The sequence below is a fragment of the Salvelinus alpinus genome, chromosome 20, assembly GCF_045679555.1.
Source record: "Salvelinus alpinus chromosome 20, SLU_Salpinus.1, whole genome shotgun sequence".
Classification (NCBI taxonomy): domain Eukaryota; kingdom Metazoa; phylum Chordata; class Actinopteri; order Salmoniformes; family Salmonidae; genus Salvelinus; species Salvelinus alpinus.
The window spans coordinates 22,297,199-22,324,521 of record NC_092105.1 but is presented as its reverse complement, the minus strand read 5'-3'; the positions used below and the strand labels follow the sequence as shown (position 1 = coordinate 22,324,521).

Below are 27,323 nucleotides of genomic sequence, written 5' to 3'. Positions count from 1 at the left end.
ATGTAGTTCATTCACAGGTTGATTGATAAACGTTGTATGACACATATATGTAATTGTTCCTATTATTGACCCACATCCTGTTTTAAAATGTTATTTAATGTATTATAAGAAACAAAAGTACATGGAATGCCGTCATATGATTCTGTGTTAGGGCCAATGCTACATTAGTACACCGAGCTTTGGGAACACCATCCTAATATTGAGTTGCAACAGCTCCCCTTTTACCCTCAGAACAGCCTGAATTTGTCGGGGCATGGACTCTACAAGGTGTCGAAAGCGTTCTACAGGGATGCTGGCCCATGTTGACTCCAATGCTTCCTACAGTTGTGTGAAGTTTGCTGGATGTTCTTTGGGTGGACCATTCTTGATACACTCGGGAAACTGTTGAGTGTGGAGAAACCCAGCATATCCCGTTCAAAGGCACTTAAATATTTAGTTCACCCTCTGAATGGCACACATACATACACAAGAGTGGCTTACCAAGAAAAACTTCAGAAAGGACTAATTCGAAGTAAAAAGGAGTTGGCACACATACACAATCCATATCTCAATTGTCTCAAGGTGTAAAAGTGCTTCTTTAACCGGTCTCCTCTCCTTCATCTACATTGATTGAAGAGGATTTAACAAGTGACATCAATATGGGATGATAGCTTTCACCTGGTCAGTCTGTCATGGAAAGAGCAGGTGTTTTTAATGTTTTGTACACTCAGTGTATTTCACCCCTCAGTCATGGTCTTGTCATTTCAGCCAAAATGATCATTGTCGACATGCCATGGATCTTGAATGGTGAGTCATGTAGTTATTAAAACGATTTGCAATAGAAACGTAATCTAATCATCGTAGTTTGAACATCGTAGTTCAAATCAAAGTTTATTCATCACGTACACAGATTTGCAGGTGCAGCGACATGCTTACGTTTCTACATCCAACAGTGCAGTAATATCTAGCAATACAATAACCAAAAACAACAAATTACAAGTTCGGACATGTGTTTTTGTTTTTTTAGCTGCATGGAAGATTGTGAGGACATGGTTGGGTCCAGAAGCCATCAGCAAGCTCAAGTTTGCATCTAAAAATGAGATCCAAACATTTATTGGCCATGAATACCTGCCTCCTCACATGGGTGGAACGGTATGTACCCGCAGTATTCAACTCACTGAAGATGGCAATGATGCCATCTATCTACCTGGCTATATACATTTTCATCTTACTATCATCTGATAAATTCCCTTTTCAAATGTCAACATTTGACAGGTTGTTGCCTCTATTTCTTCCTTCACTTGTCATGAGAAAATGTGACTAACCTGTGATTAGTCAATATTTTTATTTATTGTTGACTTAACAGAATGAGTCCCACTTAACGCCGGTGCGTTTTGGACTTCTAACCCCTTTTAAACATTGTGTTGGATTCATCTGTTTCTTTTGCAGACTAATGGTTGGTACCTATGGCTGTGTGATTAACGGGCTGAGCTAGAGCGGTTTTTGTGAGAAGAACGGATCCCGAAAGGGGATTTTTTTATCTTTAGAGTCCAATTCGTCAGTGACAACTCCACACAGTTGTCACTGACGAATTGGATATTCATTTCCCAGTGAGCAAACAATATCTGTACTTAAAGCATTCATATAAATAATTTTTTTATGAGGTTTTTGTTTCGGCGGACCTTATTTATTTAATTGACGTTCATGAATGCAACTGTTTATGTCAACTTGTTTTGTGTTCTACTTGTAGCCATGGTTCTCCTGAAAAGAAAATGGTAAAACACTTCATTGTGAGACCGAATATAAGGGCTGGACTTGCAGATAAGTGAAAAGCTGATTTTTGGCACTGATAGTATTAACCCTATCGCTGACTTCATTCCAGGATCCCTTCAGATACAGCTATCCTCCCCTTCCTGACGATGACTTCCAAACGCCAGTATGTGAGAACGGACCAATCGTCAGCGAGGACGACAACGAGAGCAAGGACTTCGAATCAGACAGCAAGGAGTTAGAGTCGAGCTTCAGCTCCGAGGTCGCAATCAAGCCCAAAAAGGTACAAAACCTCCCCTTTTGTTTATTTACCAAACTCCTCCCTCTGAATGTAGGTACAGTAACGCATAGAAACGCATGAAATATTCACGCTGGGGCTGCATATAAACTCATACTCCGCCTTGAATAGCCTACTACTTATCCACTTGATTTTCAGAAGTAGTACATGAGTCTTTTGTCATGTTTCTAATGTAACCTATTGTTAAATCTGATGATGGCTGCTGCTATTACTCATTAACAGTAGAGTCAATACAGTTAGTATCTGCAGTGAGCTGATTACTGACGATTTAACCCTGCATTGGGCTCTCTTAGAAACAGCAGAGACCTTTTCTCTTCGTCATTAGCCTTAATTAACATTAAACACACCCCATTCACACTTGTCAGTCAAATAAGACATTAGAGGTTCAGTCAAGTCCCTCCTCACTTTGATGTGCCGTTTTCCTCCCAGACCCTTTCATTTCCCAGCGTTTATTGTGAGATTACAGCATGTAATCGGGCTCCTCTGTGGAGAGAGCTGTGAATTGTAGAGGCGGTAATGTCCTAATTTGGCAGCTGTTACGCTCCTCCTCATTGTCTCAGTCAAGGTGACTCCACATGTCTCCAGCTGCAGCTTAATCCTTCCTGTCCACTGACTGTACCCACATAACACATCACAGTCCCTTCTTCAGTCTCCCTCACTCACCCCACGGCTCCTCTCATCTCCTGAGCACTTCTCTGGTTACTGAGAATGTGTCAAGTCTTACTGCCGTCACAGAAGCTCTTCCTAGCTGTGCTAGAGACTGCTTTCCCCCCCGCATGCTTCATTCAGCATACCTAACTTCACAGGAGTTTTTAAAGCACTTCCCAGAATATTAAATTTATTTTGTGTTGCCACTAATGATTTTGGCTCAACCTTGTTGGAGGCTGGGTGATGAGAGTGAGACAGACTTTGGGGTGATGTGGTTTGTCAGAGGCTGTTATTTGTGTGTGTGATGGTCTCAGCTGGTTAGTTGGCAGGCCCACCGGCCTGGACGGCCCCCGTGCAGCCAGGCACCATCACAGAGACCCTGCAGCTCTTGGCTTTAACACACCTCCTCACAAACACCATCTAGCATTCTCTGCTGTCGTCAGGCTGCTGCACCGTAGCAACGGTCAGGGCTTCATTGTCAGCATATGCAGCACAAATTTATGTATCTGTCTCTGTCTTTCTCTTACTGTAGCTAGGGGTCTTCATTTATTTATCCACAGTTGATATTTGGCCTCTTCTTTGTGACACAGAAAACAAACACATTGTAGTGAGTAGCTAATAGATCAATATCAGCCTGGGATGTAGGGTACACCCTATATATACATTTCTGTCATGAAGACTAGCCTGTATGAGTAGGCCTACCTGTTTCAATAAATATTATTCAGTGTAATGTGAAGTGATTGTGTTAATGTGGCCTCTGGGTGTCGCTGCGCTGGGTGTTGCTGGGTGTCGGTGTCACTGCTCTGGGTGTGTTGTCTCTACCGTGACAGACTCGAAGGAGGGGTGTGTGTGACTGCGCTGTGTCGAAGCAAACTCATCCTGCTCCCTTAAGCCTTCTGGGTAACCTGCACCACTGTCATAGCTCACAGGGGACTCTGTACACACACACACACGGGTGTTTACACACACACACACACACAAACGAGCTTGCGCTCCAGAGTTGCCCTGTCAGCTACACATCACAAAGCTGCTCACATGAGCCTCTTAAGCCTCTTCATTGTCAATGATGATAAATCAGTTTGGCAAACCAGAATCTAAGCCTGATCAAGTTTGTGTGGGTGGTTTTGTGTGGGTGACCTATGTGCAATTTAGTGGATGAATGTATGTCATCAATACACGTGAGCAATGTTCCCTCTAACTTTTTTTCAGCACTATGCAAATTTCAGGTCTGCTGAGCGAAAACCTTAACATTGTGAAGATTCTGTGCAACTTCCAGCACATGATTACTGTGAACACTGAGGCTGTACCCACTTACAGTTTCAGACAGTGGTCAAGTAGCCTACTTTGGCTGTTTGATCTTATTGTAGGCCTATCAGTGGCCTACCATCAAAAACAATGGAGAAAAATGCATCCCATAAAATGTTTACGTGGAATTAGCTGTTATATCATTCAACCTACAGTACAGCCAATGTGTGGTGTTCAATGTAGGCCAACATTAATGAGACTTTTGGGAAAAAAAACATCTAGGTCTTGACATTAAACCGTTTATCCACTTGTCCTTCAGATGAGGAGATGACTGAAAATGTGTTGTTTGATGCAAGAAGCCACTTTACAAAATACAATATCTGTATATTCCCATACCATTATTCCAGAGAATCAGACAACTTATACTACGCACTGCCTGTGGGCTACTTAAGACAGTCTCAAAACACAACACTGCCCCTTTAAGACAAAAAAAAAGCTTAAACTAACAAAGAATATGAACAAATGTGCACACGTGGCTACAGGCAGCTCTCTTTTATTTAAATTAAAGAGAGGCAAGTCAGTTAAGAACAAATTCTTATTTACAATGACAGCCTCGCTTTGATTTTTTTATTTTATTATTTTTTTAAATGCATCTACTCAAGATCGCTCATACCGTAGCCTATACACAGTCCAGTTCAAAGTGAATTGCACAGATCCATATATGGCAATGGCTATTTGCATATAGGCCTACTGCAGCTCTGATTGCTTATGGCACACCGGCCTGTGTAGAGTACGGGCCTGAGTCATGCCTGTCAATGCAATATAATCCTACTCCAATGCTTTCTGCCTACAAGAAATTCTTTCACACTTCATTTTGCGTACTAAGTCTTGCATAGTTTGTTTTGTTTTATTACATTGATTTGAAAGTGGATAATATTGCGGTGACTCAATCACGTTTCTCACAGTAGAGCGAAATGTGATAGTGTTAACTAAAGGGGAAAACTCAAGGAAGGTGAGTGAAGTTCAGTGAAGTTCAATCTCGTGCTTCTCTGCGTGGGGGAATATTTATTCTGCTTGGCAGTCTGAGGGGAGCTACGCGCCCGCGTGCAGCTTTAAGGGAACGTTGCCTGTGAGCAGAATGTAGTCTTTGGTGCCTCTGATTTAACCAGTCCCTAATGATCTACCTAGGCTATAGGCTAGTCTCTTGGCTTGCTGGCTTTAAAGACATACTTCGGGAATTTGACAATGAGGCCCTTTATCTACTTCCCCGGAGTCAGATGAAGTTGTGAATACCATTTTTATGTCTCTGTGTCCAGTATGAAAGAAGTTGGAGGTAGTTTCTCAAGTTAGCATTGGCTCACAACACTACCTCTAAATTCCTTCATACTGGACACAGAGACATAAAAATGTTATCCACAAGTTCATCTGACTCTGAAGTCCCGAAGTATCCCGTTAAGGTCCTAACACCAATCATGATACCCATTGGTTACAGCATGTCTGTCTGCACACATTCTACTGTCATGATCATGTTCTGCTGCTCCTCTCTCTACATAAAGCAAGTCTCAGTACTGAATGAATACCTGTGGCTCTCAACAGTGTGTTGATACAGTAGCTTCCCAGATCAGCTAATTTCCTTTCTCTCTGTTTTGACCCAAGGGCTGGTTTTGGTAAGGCATTGTATGATCTCTGCCTCACCAGCAACACTGATTCCTGGAGAGTTCTGCATTCTGAAAGGGCAGTCTGAGGGTTTTACTCATGTACCAGCCCCACCATCTAATCACCATCATGGACACGTTCAGCCTTTCATTGAATCCAAAATGGACCTGGACCAAACATTTAAAATATGACCCCCACAATGTGTTGCACTTATCACAATGTGATGATTTTGAAGAGATTCATAGCCAGTCAAGTAGGCTATCAGATACATAACTCACAATAGTCTATCAGAAAAGAAGGAATGTTTGCCTCCTTGATTCCTGTTCCTGTGACCAGCATTATAACATGGTGATATTTTATCCAACTTCAGTATTTTACCTTTCTTAATATAACGTTATGGAAATAATGTTTTTGTAGAGAAAGTAAAGCATGTGTGCCAAGTGTATACGTAACATGCCTTATCGAATTGTACTGATCTTTTAACCCAAAAGTATACTTTATTTTATCATTACTGTTGTATTAATATCAACTGTACTGGAATGATGTACTAATGTTTATAATACTAAGAAAAGAGTATTCCACTACCACCAGCATGAAATCCTTTATTTTTACCACACTCAATGTTAGCACATTTGCACTGACACTGAAGTAATACAATGTATACTCAACTACCTTATGCCATATTATAACTGTAATTGAAAGCACTTCCTCTGTGTATCGATGCCTTTTCACATAACGAGAGAGTACTTATTTAAAAATAATCTGTGTTGTGCCTTATTGTCAATACTCTCCAGATGATCAGACTGTCACTCCATGGTCTGTTGGGGAAGCTGCCTACAAGTCATATTATCAAAACAAGTATTTCATACAGTCTACATTTCTGGATCTATGGATTTCTAAATTGTATCTCCTGCTTAGATCAGCCTTATTCATTCCAGTTTGTGTATTTGTTATTGTTGTGATTTTCCCATTTTAGCTAGTAGGATTGGACTGTTTTAGTGTGTTGATATTACATGTTAAGACCTTTTCATTAATGTTAGTTTATGCATGGTTTGTAGTTCTAGTGCCAAAGATTATTCTCAATATCTCAATACTGAGTATTTTGATCCTGGTTTTGACTAACCAGAATGATAAACTGAAAGTGTTGTTTTACTAATGTTTAATTAAAAATACATTTTGTAATGAGTTTTACTTTTATGTAGTTATTTTATACAGTATATAATCAATAGAAATGCTGTATTTTGTATTTATTTAATCAACCAACCAGTCTATTCAAGTCAATTATGGTCATGTATCTTTCAACAGCAGCTAATGAATCCCCATTCTCCCCATATCTTACTCAGTACTGTATTGCACTTGATTTGAACACTGAATAAAAATAAACATTTCAGAAGCAGCTCAAAGTCTCTTGATGTCTTTATTGTGTCTTCTGTGTGTGGTGTGTGTCGCAGCAGCCTGCTGAAGGGGGAGGTGTGTGTGTGTGTGCATGTTGCTTATCACAGCAGAAGACACACTCCATCTGACTCATTAGTGCTTGTACGTACATCACAGGCAGACCCCAGTCACCTCTCTATCAGCTCTCCCATCTTCTCACATCCTCTCCTGCTGTACTCCCCATCTGCCTCACACAAGCTGTGGGACTGGCCTTGGTCAATATGGTATGGAAACCAAATGACGCTCGTCCCACCACAACTTAATCTGTCCTTCCCAAAATTTCTGCTAACATTGCACAAACCATGTGTTTATCAGCTGTTCTGTAGTCTTGTGACATTGTGTAAATGGGTGTATGAGGAAGTCTGTTGGATTTGGGTGAAAGTTTACAGTTGAAGTGAAAGAGCTTACTTTTGTGTTCTCTGTTCTCACAGGATGTGTTTGTAGTGTTCCTGTTGTCTCACTGTACTGTGAACAAGGATCAGGGATTGTTATGGGGATTGATGTATTGATTGTGAAATTAAGTGAACTGTCATACAAAAGCTCCCTATTTTTAAAATGTTTCATCCCATCATTTGAAATGGGCTATAGTTAGGCGTTTAATAGTTTTATTTCGAAATGAATAAAGATAAGTTGATCATTTGTATCTTTAGAACACCTCTCCAAACAAAGCACCGTAGAATCATTTGATCAGTGTGTTGATGAACATTGTCTCACGAAGCCACTGTCGTCCTTGTTTCAGGTGTATTTCTCAGAGGAGAGCCTGAGCAGTCTGAAGCTGGACGACAACGACAAAGGAGACAGCCGGCCGAAGGGAGCCAGGAAGCCACTGACCACATTCAAGGCCCCTCTGCTACACGTCAGGTATTCAAGCCAACCTTCTCAGAACTCCCTCTCTTAGCCATCTCTTCCTGAATATCAAATCAATCCCTAGCCCCTACTCGGTAGATACACATGTATCTCTGAAAGGATCAAATAGGGGTAGTTCTTTCACCTTGCCTTCTGGGTGGAATTTTCAACGTATTATTTATCCAGTAGTTGCAGATGTACAAGAGTTTCTAGGAAGTCGGAAGAGACTAGGGTTTGATTTGGAATTCAGCATATCTCTCAGCTGCACTCAGGGCTTAAAGAATAGTCGACTGGTAGCACAGTGACTAGGCTATAGCCAATCCATGTCCACATGCTGGATTTGAAGGTGTTGTAGAGCTTAGAGTGAATATTGTTGACACTCAAGCCCAGAGCCAGATATCGATACGTTTGTATCTGGATGGGATCGATTAATCTTGTAGTATCTAAACAGAAATAAAGGATGTCTGCGATTGAGTGGAAATCAGTTGGTGCAGTTAATTTGCAGTAATAATCAATGGAATTAATTGATCACACCGATGATCACTGCCCATATTAACCATGGAACAGCCTGTAGTCCCATCATTCAAATTGGATGGCGTAATGAATGTTGCAGTAGTAATCAAGCAACACTTTTGTGCAAAACATAGTTCAAGGTCACTCTGTTACCTAATTGTACTCTTTTGTGATGAAGCTGATGTATCCATTTACGCTGATGTATCCATTTACCCTGACGTTGGTTATAGACCGGCATTCTTTCCCCTGATGTTGATTATAGACCGGCATTCTTTCCCCTGATGTTGATTATAGACCGGCATTCTTTCCCCTGATGTTGATTATAGACCGGCATTCTTTCCCCTGATGTTGATTATAGACCGGCATTCTTCACCCTGAGGTTGATTATAGACCGGCAGTCTTCACCCTGATGTTGATTATAGACCGGCATTCTTTCCCCTGATGTTGATTATAGCCTGGCATTCTTTCCCCTGATGTTGATTATAGACCGGCATTCTTTCCCCTGATGTTGATTATAGACCGGCATTCTTCACCCTGATGTTGATTATAGGCCGGCAATCTTCACCCTGATGTTGATTATAGACCGGCATTCTTCACCCTGATGTTGATTATAGGCCGGCAATCTTCACCCTGATGTTGATTATAGACCGGCAATCTTCACCCTGATGTTGATTATAGACCGGCAATCTTCACCCTGATGTTGATTATAGACCGGCATTCTTCACCCTGAGGTTGATTATAGACCGGCATTCTTCACCCTGATGTTGATTATAGGCCGGCAATCTTCACCCTGAGGTTGATTATAGACCGGCATTCTTCACCCTGAGGTTGATTATAGACCGGCAATCTTCACCCTGAGGTTGATTATAGACCGGCATTCTTCACCCTGAGGTTGATTATAGACCGGCATTCTTCAGGCCTCTATTTACATTTGAAGAACTTTCTCAATATTAATCATCTTCTAAAAATAAAAATCCTGTTCTCGGACATGCTGTAGTTAAGTTGAGTTTGATTTCAGGTTCGTTTCAGATGAGTTGGGTCTGGGAGCCACTTTAAAACACCATAGTTGGGCTGAGTTAGTTGCTGTATTGGTTAATGCATCAGATGAAAGGATAGATGTTGGGGTAATTGTACTCTGGACAACATTCTGGAGGCATTGATGTGAAAGCATATACAGTGCTGAGTTACCTCAAAAGTAGCGTTGATTAGGGCTACGCACTTGCGTATCAGGTGACGTGCCTATCAGGTGGTAATGGAGGAGATGGGAACAAAGTGAAAATGACATGGCTTGGGAACATAGCAGTATTAACAATGTGGTAAGCTATGCATCATTATATATGCATGACAACCCAAAGTTTGATAACATGACAATTCCCTCTTAGCCTGACTATGCCTTCAGGATACTTCTCTGCAGAGTTTGGCAAAAATGTAAGCCCTAAAATGCCTCCTCATGCTTTCGCCCAGTCTTCCCCGTCAGACCACAGGTTTCAAGAGGTGTTCCCAAGCCATGTCATTTTCACATTGTTCCCCCCATCTCCTCCACTGCCACCTGATAGGCACGTCACCTGATAGGCAAGTGCGTAGCCCTAATCAACGGCACTCTTGAGTCTATCACTTGAGTTTGAGCTTCTCAACCTAGCACACATCATCACGGCTAGAATGTACATTTATTAACAGAACCTTTTATTTCCGGTAATAACTCTTTTCATTACAATCCCCTTTGTCCCTGTTTTCCTGTCGTGAGTGGCATGGTAATGAAAGATCGGTATCTCAAGGATTTCTTAGTCTAAATTGTTCGCAGTGTGTAAACCTTCCTCAATACCCGGCACTTCCTCCTTCCCAATGACACATATGTAACTCTTGCCTGTCACATTTGATGGCCCTTGGCAATGTCCTGATTTCAATATAAAGTCATCAGCTTTTCCCACGTACACAAGTCTCTCACCTGAGCCGCTACCACCATTCTGTCTGGTCCATTTCTCCCACCAGTACACCAGCAGCATGAGAGAAGTTTAAATGTTATCTCTATCCATGCTCACTCTACATGCACGGTCTCAGAACTCATGGTGGTCTCCTACCGCCCGTACCCAGGTTTGGCTCGGACTCAGATTGGAGTGTTAAAGTCACTGTCACATTGAACGCCTTTATTGCTAATTTCTTCAGCCGGTTAGGGAGGGTTTTGAGGTTCACACACACTGTTCGTGGTCAAATTATTCCTACCATGCATTTAAGACAACATCTGATGTCATCTGATGTAACTGAAAGGTTGTTAGATCGAATCCCAGAGCTGACAAGTAAAAAATCTGTTATTCTGCCCCTGAACAAGGCAGTTAACCCACTGTTCCTAGGACATCATTCTGAATAGGAATTTGTCCTTAACTGACTTGCCTAGTTAACCTCTCTAGGGTATGTGGGACGGTAGCGTCTCACCTCGTCAACAGCCAGTGAAACTGCAGGGCGCCAAATTCAAAACAACAGAAATCCCATAATTAAAATTACATGTATTTTACACCATTTTAAAGATACACTTGTTGTAAATCCAGCCACAGTGTCCGATTTCAAAAAGGCTTTACGACGAAAGCAAACCAAATGATTATGTTAGTTCAGAGCCAAGTTACAGAAAAACACAGCCATTTTTCCAGCCAAAGAGAGGAGTCACAAAAAGCAGAAATAGAGATAAAATTAATCACTAACCTTTGATGATCTTCATCAGATGACACTCATAGGACTTCATGTTACACAATACATGTAGGTTTTGTTCGGTAAAGTTCATATTTATATCCAAAAATCGGAGTTTACATTGGCGCGTTATGTTCAGTAGTTCCAAAATATCCGGTGATTTTGCAGAGAGCCACATCAATTTACAGAAATAGTCATCATTAATGTTGATGAAAATACAAGTGTTATACATGGAATTTTAGATCCACTTCTCCTTAACCTCTTATGGCTGCAGGGGCAGTATTGAGTAGCTTGGATGAAAGGTGCACAGAGGTGCCCAGAGTAAACTGCCTGCTCCTCAGTCATAGTTGCTAATATATGCATATTATTATTACTATTGGATATAAAACACTCTGAAGTTTCTAAAACTGTTTGAATGATGTCTGTGAGTATAACAGAACTCATATGGCAGGCAAAAACCTGAGAAAAAATCCAAACAGGAAGTGAGAATTCTGAGACTGGTCAATGTTCAACTCATCGCAGGTCGCAATTGTAAATGAGAACGTGTTCTCAATTTGCCTACCTGGTTAAATAAAGGTGAAAAAAAAAAGAAAAAAAAAAATTTGCCTATTCAATTCCCTGTAAGATATGGATCTGTTTGCACTTCCTACGCCTTCCACTAGATGTCAACAGTCTGTAGAACGTGGAATGAAGCCTCTAGTGTGATGTGGGGCCGGATGGGAGGTGTTTCAGTCATTGGTCTGGCAGAATGCCAGTTCCTGGTCACGCGTGTTCCGGTTGGAACGTTATTGGATAGTTATGGTAACAACATCCTGAAGATTGATTCTCTACTTAGTTTGACCAGTTTATTCGACCTGTTGTATAACTTTTTGAAGTTTTCGTCCGAGTTCGCCTGCATCTGTGCGAGCGTTTGAACATGTGCACTAAACATGCTAGCAAAAGTAGCTACTTAGACATAAGTAATGGACATTATCGAACAAAACAACGATTTATTGTGGAACTAGGATTCCTGGGAGTGCATTCTGATGAAGATCATCAAAGGTAAGGGAATATTTATGATGTAATTTCGTATTTCTGTTGACTCCAACATGGCGGGGAAATGTTGTTATTTTTGAGCGCCGTCTCAGATTATTGCATGGTGTGCTTTTTACGTAAGTTTTTTTTTAAATCTGACACAGCGCTAGCATTAAGAACAAGTGTATCTTTAATTCTATGTAAAACATGTATCTTTCATCAAAGTTTATGATGAGTATTTCTGTTATTTGACGTGGCTCTCTGCAATTTCTCCGGATATTTTGGAGACATTTCTGAACATGGCGCCAATGTAAACCGAGATTTGTGGATATAAATATGCACATTATCGAACAAAACATAAATGTATTGTGTAACATGATGTCCTATGAGTGTCATCTGATGAAGATCATCAAAGGTTAGTGATTCATTTTATCTCTATTTCTGCTTTTTGTGACTACTATCTTTTGCTGGGAAAATGGCTGTGTTTTTCTGTGGCTATGTACTGAGCTAACATAATCGTTTGGTGTGCTTTCGCCGTAAATCCTCTTTGAAATCAGACATGTTGGCTGGATTCACAACACGTGTAGCCTTAATTTGGTGTCTTTCATGTGTGATTTCATGAAAGATAGATTTTTATAGTAATATATTTGAATTTGGCGCGCTACATTCTTTCTGGCTTTTGGCCAAGTGGGACGCTACCGTCCCACATATCCCAGAGAAGTTAAACAGTTCCTCTTCCCTTGACGTGACCTGACCTGATCTCGACCCCCTTCATCACTAGTCCATGGCTCTCTCCCCTTATCAATGCTGCCACATGATCGTTTTCCCTACACTCAGTACATTCCAAGCTTAATTGCACACCCCATATACCTTCCTCCTACAGATAACCATTAACTTCTGGTGTAGACCCTCTAAACATAAGCACTCAATATTTCAATAGGATACCTGATAATTAACCCTATCCCAAGTTAAGGACTCAGAACCCAGAATCCATCAAGGTACAGTACTTGAGAGCTGCCTCCATTGATGGGTATTCCGATGTTAAATTAGATCATTTCTATGTTCCTGAGTCATTTCCGTCCAGTTCAGTTTTTTGGAGAGCAGACTCTTTGATGTGAGATTTTTCACAGCTACGGGCTACGTATTAGTGATAAAAAGATTTATATGAGCCTTAAATGCAATTATGTCTTTGAGCTGTGTTAGCCCTGATTCCAGTGAGTCCACGAGGAAGGCAGAACCAGAGCTGGAAGGGCAGAAAAGGGGATGCTTTGATCTTCAGAATGTGTTTGTCAAAATGTTTCCTGGAGTCTAGAGAGTCATTCCGGGCTCAGGGGAGCACTGGGCTCCTCACAATGCTTTACTGGGGCAAAGAACAAAACAATCTGTTGTTTAGAGCTCTGTAGCCTACGGAATGTACAGCTAGACTTTTTATATACGCTACACAGGAATTTTTAGAATGTTGGCCATTTCACTGAGTTTTGAGTAGATACTGAAGCATGCCAGCAGCAGTCCACAGCACAGTGTGAAGAAGTGTTCACTGAGGCTGAATTATCAAATTACAGAATTATCCCTTAAACATGAGCCTGTTGAGGCAGTCGGGGGGGGGGTCTGTTAGGGGCTGGGATTGGGTGCGCTGAGTGTTGGAGAGCGAATTAGAGCGTCTCGTGGCTACTTTCTCAGGCCATGGATTTTTACTCTGCCCCTCCAGATTTCACAGCTTTGATGCAAGATCACAGATGTTTTCACCATAGACTTGGGTAATAATGTGGTTTAATTCTCCATTTTCCCCACAAATGGGTTCAGCTACGCCTGCTAGGCTTGAGCCTGCCTTCTACCCAGGGGCCTGACAGACAGCTCCATATAGGTCAGGAGGAGCACAGCACATCAAATCAAATCAAATCAAATTTTATTAGTCACATACACATGGTTAGCAGATGTTAATGCGAGTGTAGCGAAATGCTTGTGCTTCTAGTTCCGACAATGCAGTAATAACCAACAAGTAATCTAACCTAACAATTCCACAACTACTACCTTACACACACACACAAGTGTAAAGGGATAAAGAATATGTACATAAAGATATATGAATGAGTGGTGGTACAGAACGGCATGGCAGATGCAGTAGATGGTATAGAGTACGGTATATACATATGAGATGAGTACTGTAGGGTATGTAAACATAAAGTGGCATAGTTTAAAGTGGCTAGTGGTACATGTATTACATAAAGATGGCAAGATGCAGTAGATGATATAGAGTACAGTATATACATATGAGATGGGTAATGTAGGGTATGTAAACATTATATTAACATTTAAAGTGGCTAGTGGTACATTTTTACATAATTTCCATCAATTCCCATTTTTAAAGTGGCTGGAGTTGAGTCAGTATGTTGGCAGCGGCCGCTAAATGTTAGTGGTGGCTGTTTAACAGTCTGATGGCCTTGAGATAGAAGCTGTTTTTCAGTCTCTCGGTCCCTGCTTTGATGCACCTGTACTGACCTCGCCTTCTGGATGATAGCGGGGTGAACAGGCAGTGGCTTGGGTGGTTGTTGTCCTTGATGATCTTTATGGCCTTCCTGTGACATCGGGTGGTGTAGGTGTCCTGGAGGGCAGGTAGTTTGCCCCTGGTGATGCGTTTCTGCAGACCTCACTACCCTCTGGAGAGCCTTACGGTTGTGGGCGGAGCAGTTGCCGTACCAGGCGGTGATACAGCCCAACAGGATGCTCTCGATTGTGCATCTGTAGAAGTTTGTGAGTGCTTTTGGTGACAAGCCGAATTTCTTCAGCCTCCTGAAGTTGAAGAGGCGCTGCTGCGCCTTCTTCACAACGCTGTCTGTGTGGGTGGACCAATTCAGTTTGTCCGTGATGTGTACACCGAGGAACTTAAAACTTTCCACCTTCTCCACTACTGACCCGTCGATGTGGATAGGGGGGTGCTCCCTCTGCTGTTTCCTGAAGTCCACAATCATCTCCTTTGTTTTGTTGACGTTGAGTGTGAGGTTATTTTCCTGACACCACACTCCGAGGGCCCTCACCTCCTCCCTGTAGGCCGTCTCGTCGTTGTTGGTAATCAAGCCTACCACTGTAGTGTCATCCGCAAACTTGATGATTGAGTTGGAGGCGTGCATGGCCACGCAGTCGTGGGTGAACAGGGAGTACAGGAGAGGGCTCAGAACGCACCCTTGTGGGGCCCCAGTGTTGAGGATCAGCGGGGTGGAGATGTTGTTACCTACCCTCACCACCTGGGGGCGGCACGTCAGGAAGTCCAGGACCCAGTTGCACAGGGCGGGGTCGAGACCCAGGGTCTCGAGCTTGATGACGAGTTTGGAGGGTACTATGGTGTTAAATGCTGAGCTGTAATCGATGAACAGCATTCTCACATGGGTATTCCTCTTGTCCAGATGGGTTAGGGCAGTGTGCAGTGTGGTTGCGATTGCGTCGTCTGTGGACCTATTGGGTCGGTAAGCAAATTGGAGTGGGTCTAGGGTGTCCGGTAGGGTGGAGGTGATATGGTCCTTGACTAGTCTCTCAAAGCACTTCATGATGACGGAAGTGAGTGCTACGGGGCGGTAGTCGTTTAGCTCAGTTACCTTAGCTTTCTTGGGAACAGGAACAATGGTGGCCCTCTTGAAGCATGTGGGAACAGCAGACTGGGATAAGGATTGATTGAATATGTCCGTAAACACACCAGCCAGCTGGTCTGCGCATGCTCTGAGGACGCGGCTGGGAATGCCGTCTGGGCCTGCAGCCTTGCGAGGGTTAACACGTTTAAATGTTTTACTCACCTCGGCTGCAGTGAAGGAGAGCCCGCAGGTTTTGGTAGGGGGCCGTGTCAGTGGCACTGTATTGTCCTCAAAGCGGGCAAAAAAGTTGTTTAGCCTGTCTGGGAGCAAGACATCCTGGTCCGCGACGGGGCTGGTTTTCTTTTTGTAATCCGTGATTGACTGTAGACCCTGCCACATACCTCTTGTGTCTGAGCTGTTGAATTGCGACTCGATTTTGTCTCTGTACTGGGACTTAGCCTGTTTGATTGCCTTGCGGAGAGAATAGCTACACTGTTTGTATTCGGTCATGCTTCCGGTCACCTTGCCCTGGTTAAAAGCAGTGGTTCGCGCTTTCAGTTTCACGCGAATGCTGCCGTCAATCCACGGTTTCTGGTTTGGGAATGTTTTTATCGTTGCTGTGGGTACGACATCGTCAATGCACTTCCTAATGAACTCGCTCACCGAATCAGCATATTCGTCAATATTGTTGTTGGACGCGATGCGGAACATATTCCAATCCGCGTGATCGAAGCAGTCTTGAAGCGTGGATTCAGATTGGTCGGACCAGCGTTGAACAGACCTGAGCGCGGGAGCTTGTTGTTTGAGTTTCTGTTTGTAGGCTGGAATCAACAAAATGGAGTCGTGGTCAGCTTTTCCGAAAGGGGGGCGGGGGAGGGCCTTATATGCGTCGCGGAAATTAGTATAACAATGATCTAGGGTTTTCCCAGCCCTGGTAGCACAATCGATATGCTGATAGAATTTAGGGAGTTTTGTTTTTAGATTAGCCTTGTTAAAATCCCCAGCTACGATGAATGCAGCCTCAGGGTGTGTGGTTTCCAGTTTACAAAGAGTCAGATAAAGTTCGTTCAGGGCCATCGATGTGTCTGCTTGGGGGGGAATATATACGGCTGTGATTATGATTGAAGAGAATTCCCTTGGTAGATAATGCGGTCGACATTTGATTGTGAGGAGTTCTAGATCAGGTGAACAGAATGACTTGAGTTCCTGTGTGTTGTTATGATGATCACACCACTTCTCGTTAATCATAAGGCATACCCCCCCGCCCCTCTTCTTACCGGAAAGATGTTTGTTTCTGTCGGCGCGATGCATGAAGATCAGATCCATTGTATTGGGTGGAAGGCAAAACACTGGATCCGTTTCGGGAAAGTCATATTCCTGGTAGGAACGATGATGAGTTGACGTTAATCGTATATTCAGTAGTTCCTCCCGACTGTATGTAATGAAACCTAAGATTACCTGGGGTACCGATGTAAGAAATAACACATAAAAAAACAAAAAACTGCATATTTTCCAAGGAACGCGAAGCGAGGCGGCCATCTCTTTTCGGCGCCGGATACCCTCAGAGACTGAGGGTTTGGCCCCGGGGAACATAGAGTTAGTCGGGGGCTATTTCTCTGGAATGAACCTCATTGAAAAATATTCTGAAGAACAAATAAAGAACATATTGACATCAATTGAGTCGGATAAATGGCAAATGCACATTGTATCGATGTAGTGTACAAGGCTTTTTGTTTATTTAAAGCAGAAAAAAACATGCAAGCACAGATGGACATAATCTGCCATGTGTTAGCTAGAATATTGAGCTAGATGGTGATCCAGCAGCTGTTTAGTAAATGTGTAACAATGGAAGCTAACAGAATCTACAAGTCCCTGGGTAATCATACTGCAATCACTCTCAGGAAGCAACATCTAAGCTCACAAAGCTTTGCCAAACAGATCGATTAAGCTAAGATATCACGAAGAGGAACAACAAAGCACGTTGTAAAGCAAGACTTCTAACAGATGTATTGGCTTGTTTTGAACACCAGATAGCCATTGTGGCCGATGCCTTCGTAAAGAAAAATACATTCGTTTGTTAAGTTAGTCACAAATTCAATCGTAGCCTCTCCGCCTTGTCTTCATGTGCTGTTTCTCCTTTAAAATGTAACGTCTTTTCTCTCTTACTTCCAGTCCAGCAGAGGAGCTGAGCTTTGGGTCCAAAGAGTCAGACAGGAAGTGTCTTATCATCCTCGGTAATGTGTCAAAGAATCAAGTGGCCTTCAAGGTATATGCATGCCGCCGTGTGTGCAAGCATGCCACTCTGTTCTTGTGTGTGCCCCTGTGTGTGTATGTGTGTGAAAATTAACAATCTCCAAGCTGACTTGATGGTGTCTCCCTCCACAGGTACGAACCACAGCACCTGAGAAGTACAGAGTGAAGCCCAGCAACAGCTGCTGTGAACCGGGCGCTTCTGTGGATATAGTGGTGTCCTTACATGGAGGTAGAGTACTGCACTTATCTCTCGCTCTCTCTCTCTCTTTCTCCCCACCCACTCCTCTTATCTACTTCCTTCGGATGTTTCCAGATGCACCAGAAGAAACTTCAGAATAATCAAAAGGTCCAGTCTCAGTCTAATAACTTTGGAAAGTGCTGACAGAGTACAGCTTTCTTTTGCCTGACATACATATTTTAAGAGTGATAAAATAATAATCTCTTATCTTCCCCTAAGCTGAGCCTTTCAGAAATCTAACGGCGGGTAAATAAACTTTATTGAGCCAGTCCTCAGTACTCTGTGGAAGGCTGAAACCCCTAAGGTCAATGTTTTCCTCTTGATCACTTGAGACCAACATTGAGTAGGGATGCAGGGACTTGGCTGATAAGACATTCAGAGGCCTTCAAGCATGGAAATGTCAGTCATGGCTTCTGATGTGCTAGATATGGGTTTTTTAAAGAATCAAATTCTGGCATTATTCCAAAGTTTGAGGGTTTCCTTCTCTCTCTAGGTTTAAGTTAATTTAGTTTTCGGGAGCCACCGTCTATCACCTATATCTTGTTCATTTGTTCGAGTTTAGTGGATAAGAACCTTCACTTTTTCTGTTCACAGCTGTGACAGAGTTAGTTCTTTCAGATCTATCTTCTGATTATTGGATTCTGACAGCAGTGGGGTTTAAACTGTATACTTTGTACAGATAATCCCATTCAAATGTAGGAATCTAGATGCATAAACTGAACAATATACTGAGATAAAAAAATAATTCAGAGTTCAATGAGTTCATGGATGTGTTTGTGCAGGCTACCAGGCATCTCTGCAGGACCGCTTCCTAGTCATGGCTGCAGAGATGGAGCAGAACGCTGGTGCTGGATCACAAGAGCTCGCTCACTTCTGGAAGGACGTGCCCAAAACCAAGATCATGGAGCACAGGTACATCATCATCAATGCCTCCTCATGGATGGGAATATACTCTGAGTGTACAAAACATTAAGAACACCTGCACTTTCCATGACATAGACTGACCAGATGAAAGCTATGGCCCCTTATTGATGTCCCCAGTTAAATCTACTTCAATCTGTGTAGATGAAGGGGAGGAGACAGGTTAAATAAGTATTTTTAAGCCTTGAGACAATTGAGACATGGATTGTGTACGTGTGCCATTCAGAGGGTGAATGGGCAAGACAACATTTTTAAGTGCCTTTGATATGATAGTAGGTGCCAGGCGCACTGGTTTGTGTCAAAAACTCCAACACTGCTGGGGTTTTAAAGCTCAACTTTTTCCCGTCTGTATGAGGTATTGTCCACCACCTAAAGGACATCCAGCCAACTTGACACAACTGTGGGATGCTTTGGAGTTAACGTGTACAATCCATTCCCCAACGAATTGAGGCTGTTCTGAGGGCAAAAGGGGGTGGTGCAACTCAATATTAGGAAGGTGTTCCTAATGTTTGGTATACTGAGTGTATGTAAATGAGTAAAACAATTTATTTTGAGCCAAATGGCAAGCAGTCATTAATATGCCACCATCAACATCTATAATGACCTCAAGATAACTTTGATTCACTAAACCCATCGTGGTCTTGCAGTGTACAGCACAGATTGCCTCAGCATGGCTGGGGTATGTCAGTGACCTAGCAGGCTGATTATCCCCTCTCCTCAGTCTTCCCTGATGTGACCAATGACGTATAGAAACCCTGGATTGCTGACGCTATGTATTGGCCACTGAGAGGCTTTGAAGCCAGCGGTCGACCATATGGGCAATCCCTAGTAGGAGCAGTCTTCCATAGTAATTAATGGAGTTCTACAGTATTTCAAATGTTTCAAGGGCAAAATTACATGTATTTAAAGCTGCAATATGTAACTTTTTGCGCGACCTGACCAAATTCACATATAAATATTTGTTAAAAATCTGTCATTCTCATTGAAAGCAAGTCTAAGAAGTGGTAGATCAATTCTATGTGCGCTAAGTTTCCTTTTTGTATCTTTTACTTCCAGCTTCAAACAGCTGAAAATACAATATTTTTTACTTTGGAAAGATATTTCACTGCGCTTTAGATGGTACAGTGATTCAATGTAAGTGCTTTATTGGCATGGGAAACATATGTTAACATTGCCAAAGCAAGTGAAGTAGATAATAAACAAAAGTGAAATAAACAATCAAATGAACAGTAAACATTACACTCACAAAAGTTCCAAAAGAATAAAGCAATTTCAAATGTCATGTGCAAATAGTTAAAGTATGAAAGGGGAAATAAATAAACATAAATATGGGATGTATTTAAAGTGGTGTTTGTTCTTCACTTGTTGCCCTTTTCTTGTGGCAACAGGTCACAAATATTGCTGCTGCGATGGCACACTGTGGTATTCCACCCAATAGATATGGGAGTTCAAAATTGGGTTTGTTTTCAAATGATTTGTGAATCTGTGTAATCTGAGGAAAGTATGTGCCTCTAATATGGTCATACATTTGGCAGGAGGTTAGGAAGTACAGGTATTCTGCCACTGTGTACTCTCTGTTTTGAGCCAAATAGCATTCTAGTTTGGTCTGTTTTTTTGTTGCTAATTCTTTCCAATGTGTCAAGTAATTATCTTTTAGTTTTCTCATGATTTGGTTGGGTCTAATTGTGTTGCTGTCCTAGTAATTCTCTACACTATACTTGCTTGTTTTGTCACAAACTGAAATTGTAGTCGGGACAATAACATTAGTACATTTTTAAATATATATATTTTTTAAATTATTCTTATGTTTAGCTCACATAATATAATAAAAAATGATGCATTAAGGCAGGGGTGTCAAACTCATTTCACGGAGGGCCGAGTGCCTGCTGGTTTCGGGTTTTTCCATTCAATTAAGACTTAGGCCCTCTGTGGAATGAGTTTGACACGTGCATTAAGGTGTCTGTAATAGAATAAACGTGTCAAACTAATGTAGACATTTAATAAATGCAAAATCTTTTTTTATAATTGAGGAGGAGTACCAAGATGGCTGCGCGGTGGCTTCAATACAGCGCCCACGGTCAGTCATCCAGGGTTTGTACACATCATTGGATGTGACTGTGTCCTGTCCTTCCTGTAGATTACGATGTCACATCCTGGAGAGCACTAAGCCCATCCTGACCTGTGGAAGTGACAGCCCAATTGAAGGAGGAGCCGATGGCCACCCGGACCTGCACACAACGGTGAGCTCTCCACTCCTATTGGATGATGCTCCTCCACCCACAAGAATACAGTAACCTATATAATATTAATCAATGTACAGTATTTGCTGTATTTTAACTTATTTTTCCCCCCTTTCTTTTTACACTATTACAATCATTATACATTTTCATGGTGTCATTGATATGGGAAACTGACAAGTGAATACATTAATTAGTAAGATGAAGTTACCAAATGCTCTCCTCTGCAGCTAATGCGTGTGATGGTGTGTAACGCCAGGCTGGAGCAGAAGCTAGACCAGTATCTGTGGGTCCAGCAGGTTCTGATTGGTCTGGTACTTGTTGTCATGATGTTCACCTTCCTGTGTCTCTACAACCTTCCTGGGACTTCCTGACCTGACAACATGGCCTACCTCCTCCTCCCATCTAACATAGAGACTACAGCAGCTGAAAGCTTAACCAACAGGAAGAGGGCTGGTGTTGTACTCAGTGATAAAACAAGAGTAGACTCTCTTCTCTACAAGGGCTGTCATCATGGAGATGGAGGGCTGCTCTGATCCGTAGCAGTGAGCTTGTGGAGTTGCCCAGAGAGATTCCTCATAGTTTCCTGGGTGTTGTGAGAGGTACTGTACCTAAAGAGTCTCGACACTGTGAAATGAAATCAATAATCTATTTTTATTACTGATCATGGAATTATACAGTGCCTTCAGAAAGTATTCATACCCCTCGACTTATTCCACATTTTGTTGTTAAATCCTGAATTCAAAATGGATTAAATCATATATCATTCTCACACATCTACACACAATAGCCCATAATTACAAAGTGAAAACATGTTTTTAGAATTTTTTTGCACATTTATTGTAAATGAAATACAGAAATATATAATTTACGTAAGTATTCACACCCCTGAGTCAATACTTTGTAGATGCACCTTTGGCAGCTATTACAGCTGTGAGTCTTTCTGGGTAAGTCTCGAGCTTTCCATACCTGGATTTTGCAACGTTTGCCCATTTATTCTTTTAAATATCCTTTAAGCAATGTCAACTTGGTTGTTGATCATTGCTAGACAACCATTTTCAGTTCTTGACATTCATTTTGAAGTAGATTTAAGTCATAACTGGAACAACTCAGGAACCTTCACTGTCTTCTTGGTAAGCAACTCCAGTGTAGATTTGGCCTTGTGTTTTAGGTTATTGTCCTGCTGAATGGTGAATTCATATCCCAGTGTCTGGTGGAAACCAGACTAAACCAAGATTTCCTCTAGGATATTACCTGTGGTTAGCTCTATTGCATTTATTTTTTATCCTGAAACTCCCCAGCTCTAACGATTACAAGCGTACCCGTAACATGAAGCAGTCACCACTATGCTTAAAAATATAGAGAGTGGTACTCAGTCATGTGTTGTATTGGATTTGCCCCAAACCAAACACTTTGTATTCAGGACAAAAAGTTCATTGCTTTACCACATTCTTTTGCAGTATTACTTTAGTGCCTTGTTGCAAACAGGATGCATGTTTTGGAATATTTTTATTCTGTACAGGCTTCCTTTTTTTCACTCCGTCAATTAGGTTAGTATTGTATTAGGTTAGTATTGTAACTACAATATTGGTTGATCCATCCTCAGTTTTCTTCTATCACAGCCATTAAACTCTGTAATGGTTTTAAAGTCGCTATTGGCGTCATGGTGAAATTCCTGAGCGGTTTCCTTCCTCTCCGGCAACTGAGTTAGGAAGGACGCCTGTATCTAAGTGCAATTAATAACTTCACCATGCTCAAAGGGATATTAAAAATGTCTGCTTTTTATGTTTTTGGTGCCTTTCTTTGCGAGGCATTGGTAAACCTTCTTGGTCTTTGTGGTTGAATCTGTGTTGGAAATTCACTGCTCGACTGATGGACCTTACAATTTTTTGTATGTGTGGGGTACAGAGAAGAGGTCATCATACAAACATAATGTTAAACACTGTTATTGCACACAGAGTGAGTCCATGCAACTTATTATGTGACTTTTTAAGCACGTGTACTCCTGAACATATTTAGGTTTGCCATACAAAGTGGTTGAATACTTATTGATTCAAGACTTTTCATCTTTACATTTTTTTATTAATTTGTAAAAACACAATTCCACTTTGTCATAATGGGGTATTGTGTGTAGGTCAGTGATAGAATTCATTAAATGTATTTTTTTATTTACTTCATGTTGTAGTACAACAAAATTTGGAAAAAGTCAAGGGGTGTGAATACTTTCTGCAGGTATTGTATATGAGGTCTATTTATTTCAATATGTAACATGACGTAGAAGATTTAGTTGTTCATTTTTCTGATCCTAATGTACATTTCATTTGAAATATATGAACATATCATGTTTAAGAATAAACTTTAACAAATTAGTTTTTGTTTGTTTAAACAAATAGCATTTTCCTTTTGTTGAACATGACTGTTGTATTGATGGGTTGTATCTGAAAATGGCTTATAAAAATAGGGTTATTTCTTAATGTGTACAGTGCAATGGGTAGAATATTATGAGGGGGTCATGTAGAGTTATACCAAATAGCTTTGAAAGCCAGTGTGTGCTGGCATGAACAAGGCACCACCAACATGAGCACAGCTCTATCCTGATACAGTAGATAACCATCTCACTCCTGAAGCAGGCCTGAAACCTCTTTTGTCTCTTAGCCCTTATTTTACATTAACAGTCTCACTGTGTCCATGAAGCAGCCTCACCCCCCCCCCCCCCCCCCCTCCCTCTTCAATAAAAGCCTCATCGGTGCAGTGGTGCCTAATTGAAAACAGCAGCGTGCGTAACCTCTCCCCACTTACCCCTGGAGAGCCCAGGGAGATCTCTGTCTGTGCCATCTCCCTCTATTTGTTTTAATTACCCTATGCTGGCAACCTAAAAATACCAAGCAATTACTGTGGAGGATGAGGAGATGGCAGAACTCACTCACGGGGCTCAGTGGGAAGGCTGGGTATCTATAACAAGATCCAGTGCAGAGCAATCAACCACAGAGCCAATGCACAGAGGGGATCACACTTTGAATTTTAAATACATGCACCACTTATAATAACACTCTGACTTACACCAAGGCTAGTTTGTTCTGCTGTTGGTGTCTGATTTGCCTTTTGTCCTCTCAAAACAATGTGCTGTCTGGTGGTTATATGTTTGATCTGTCATTGAAATCAAATCAAATCCAATTTTATTTGTCACATGCGCCGAATACAACAGGTGTAGTAGACCTTACCGTGAAATGCTTACTTACAAGCCCTTCACCAACAATGCAGTTGTAAGAAGAAGAAAAATATTTAAGAAAATATTTACTAAATACATTTGTGTAAAAAAAATAAAAGTTAAAAAAAAAACTTGTAAGTCTACAATCATCGCCTTTGTCTTGATCATGTTGAGGGAGAGGTTGTTATCCTGGCACCACACGGCCAGGTCTCTGACCTCCTACCTATAGGCTGTCTCATCGTTGCCGGTGATCAGGCCTACCACTGTTGAATCGTCAACAAACCTAATGATGGTGTTGGAGTCGTGCCTGGCCATGCAGTCATGAGTGAACAGAGGGAGTACAGGAGGGGACTGAGCACGCACCCCTGAGGGGCCCCTGTGTTGAGGATCAGCGTGGCAGATGTGTTGTTACCTACCCAACCTGGGGGCGGCCCGTCACGAAGTCCAGGATCCAGTTGCAGAGGGAGGTGTTTAGTCCCAGGGTTCTTAGCTTAGTGATGAGCTTTGAAGGCACTATTGTGTTAAACGCTGAGCTGTAGTCAATGAATAGCATTCTCACATAGGAGTTCCTTTTGTCCAGGTGGAAAAGGGCAGTGTGGAGTGCAATAGAGACTGCATCATCTGTGGATCGGTATGCAAATTGGAATGGGTCTAGGGTTTCTGGGATAATGGTGTTGATGTGAACCATGACCAGCCTTTCAAAGCACTTCATGGCTACAGACGTGAGAGCCAGAAATCTTGCTTGTTTGTAGGTGACCAAATACTTATTTTCCACCATAATTTGCAAAAAAGTTCATTAAAAATCCTACAATGTGATTTTCTGGATTTTTTTTTCTCATTTTGTCTGTCATAGTTGAAGTGTACCTATGATGAAAATTACAGGCCTCTCTCATCTTTTTAAGTGGGAGAACTTGCACAATTGGTGGCTGACTAAATACTTTTTTGCCCCACTGTATCCTGGTAATCCGTCTGAATGTTGACCTGTTTAAAGGTCATACATCAGCTACAGAGAGCGTGATGTGGTAGCAATTCTATAGGAAGAGAGAGACTGTAGATTCCTTTAACAACAACTTTATTATAAGATTTGCAAATATGAAGCAAACAACCATTACAAAGAATGGTACAGAGTTGAAAGCTAAACACAGTCTTCTTTTATAGAAAAAGTACAACCTCTTTTGTCTATGTGGCAGTTTAGCAGATGTGTGGAAACAGGGGCGTAAAATAGTGTAAAAGGCGATTGGTTTGTCTGTGCAGATTAAGGTAGCCCAAGGTTGATAGCACAAGGGCTCAACTGTATAACTTTGTTGTGTCACAGTTCACACTATAATGTGTTCCTTTCTGCAAGGTTCCACATAGCTGACTTCCTGCTGATTGTAAACTCACGGGATGCCTCACAGGCTTCTGTCGCACCTAACAGATTTTAGCTACAGTTGAAGTCAGAAGTTTACATACACTTAGGTTGGAGTCATTAAAACTCGTTTTTCAACCACTCCACAAAGTTCTTGTTAACAAACTATAGTTTTGACAAGTCGGTTAGGACATCAACTTTGCATGACATAAGTCACTTTTCCAACAATTGTTTACAGACAGATGCTTTCACTTATAATTCACTGTATCACAATTCCAGTGGGTCAGAAGTTTACACACACTAAGTTGACTGTGCCTTTAAACAGCTTGTAAAATTCCAGAAAAGGATGTCTTGGCTTTAGAAGCTTCCTGTTAGGCTAATTGACATAATTTGAGTCAATTGGAGGTACCTGTGGATGTATTTCAAAGCCTACCTTCAAACTCAGTGCCTCTTTGCTTAACATCATGGGAAAATCAAAATAAATCAGCCAAGACTTCAGAAAAAAATTGTAGACCACAAGTCTGGTTCATCCTTGGGAGCAATTTCCAAACGCCTGAAGGTACCACGTTCATCTGTACAAACAATAGTACGCAAGTATAAACACCATGGGACTACGCAGCCATTATACCGCTCAGGAAGGAGACGCGTTCTGTCTCCTAGAGATGAACGTACTTTGGTGCAAAAAGTGCAAATCAATCCCAGAACAACAGCGAAGGACCCTGTGAAGATGCTCGAGGAAACGGGTGCCAACGTATCTATATCCACAGTAAAACGAGTCCTATATCAACATAACCTGAAAGGCCGCTCAGCAAGGAAGAAGCCAATGCTCCAAAACCGCCATAAAAAAGCCAGACTACGGTTTTCAACTGCACATGGGGACAAAGATCATACTTTTTGGAGAAATTACCTCTGGTCTGATGAAACAAAAATATAACTGTTTGGCTATAATGACCATCGTTATGTTTGGAGGAAAAAGGGGGAGGCTTGCAAGCCGAAGAACACCATCCCAACCGTGAAGAATAGGGATGGCAGCATCATGTTGTGGGGGTGCTTTGCTGCAGGAGGAACAGGTGCACTTCACAAAATAGATGGCATCATGAGTGAGGAATGTGATGTGATGTGGATATATTGAACATCTCAAGACATCAGTCAGGAAGTTAAAGCTTGGTCGCAAATGGGTCTTCCAAGTGGACAATTACCCCAAGCATACTTCCAAAGTTGTGGCAAAATGGCTTAACTTCACTAGGGTAGGGGGCAGCATTTGGAATTTTGGATGAAAAGCGTGCCCAAATTAAACTGCCTGCTACTCAGGCCCAGAAGATAGGATATGCATATAATTAGTCGATTTGGATAGAAAACACTCTAAAGTTTCCAAAACTGATTTGGCAGGCGAAAACCAGAGGAAAATCCAACCAGGAAGTACTATTATTTTGAAAGGCTGTTTTTCCATTGAAAGCCTATCCACCATACAAA

At 41.8% G+C, this 27,323-nt stretch overlaps 1 protein-coding gene across 2 annotated transcripts in view; it reads left to right on the top strand.

The window, feature by feature from the left end:
• LOC139546489 (motile sperm domain-containing protein 2-like) overlaps positions 1–24,347 on the top strand; it is a 30,787-nt gene extending 6,440 nt beyond the window's left edge. For both annotated transcript variants that reach the window (XM_071354919.1, XM_071354917.1), the window contains exons 7-15: positions 748–786; positions 1,007–1,131; positions 1,862–2,032; positions 7,770–7,891; positions 17,818–17,911; positions 18,031–18,127; positions 18,919–19,048; positions 21,195–21,297; positions 21,525–24,347. In XM_071354919.1, the coding sequence (XP_071211020.1) occupies positions 748–786; positions 1,007–1,131; positions 1,862–2,032; positions 7,770–7,891; positions 17,818–17,911; positions 18,031–18,127; positions 18,919–19,048; positions 21,195–21,297; positions 21,525–21,668 (1,025 nt within the window). In that variant the 3' untranslated portion in view covers positions 21,669–24,347. The remainder of the gene's footprint in view (positions 1–747; positions 787–1,006; positions 1,132–1,861; positions 2,033–7,769; positions 7,892–17,817; positions 17,912–18,030; positions 18,128–18,918; positions 19,049–21,194; positions 21,298–21,524) is intronic.
• The last annotated feature ends 2,976 nt before the right edge of the window (positions 24,348–27,323 follow it).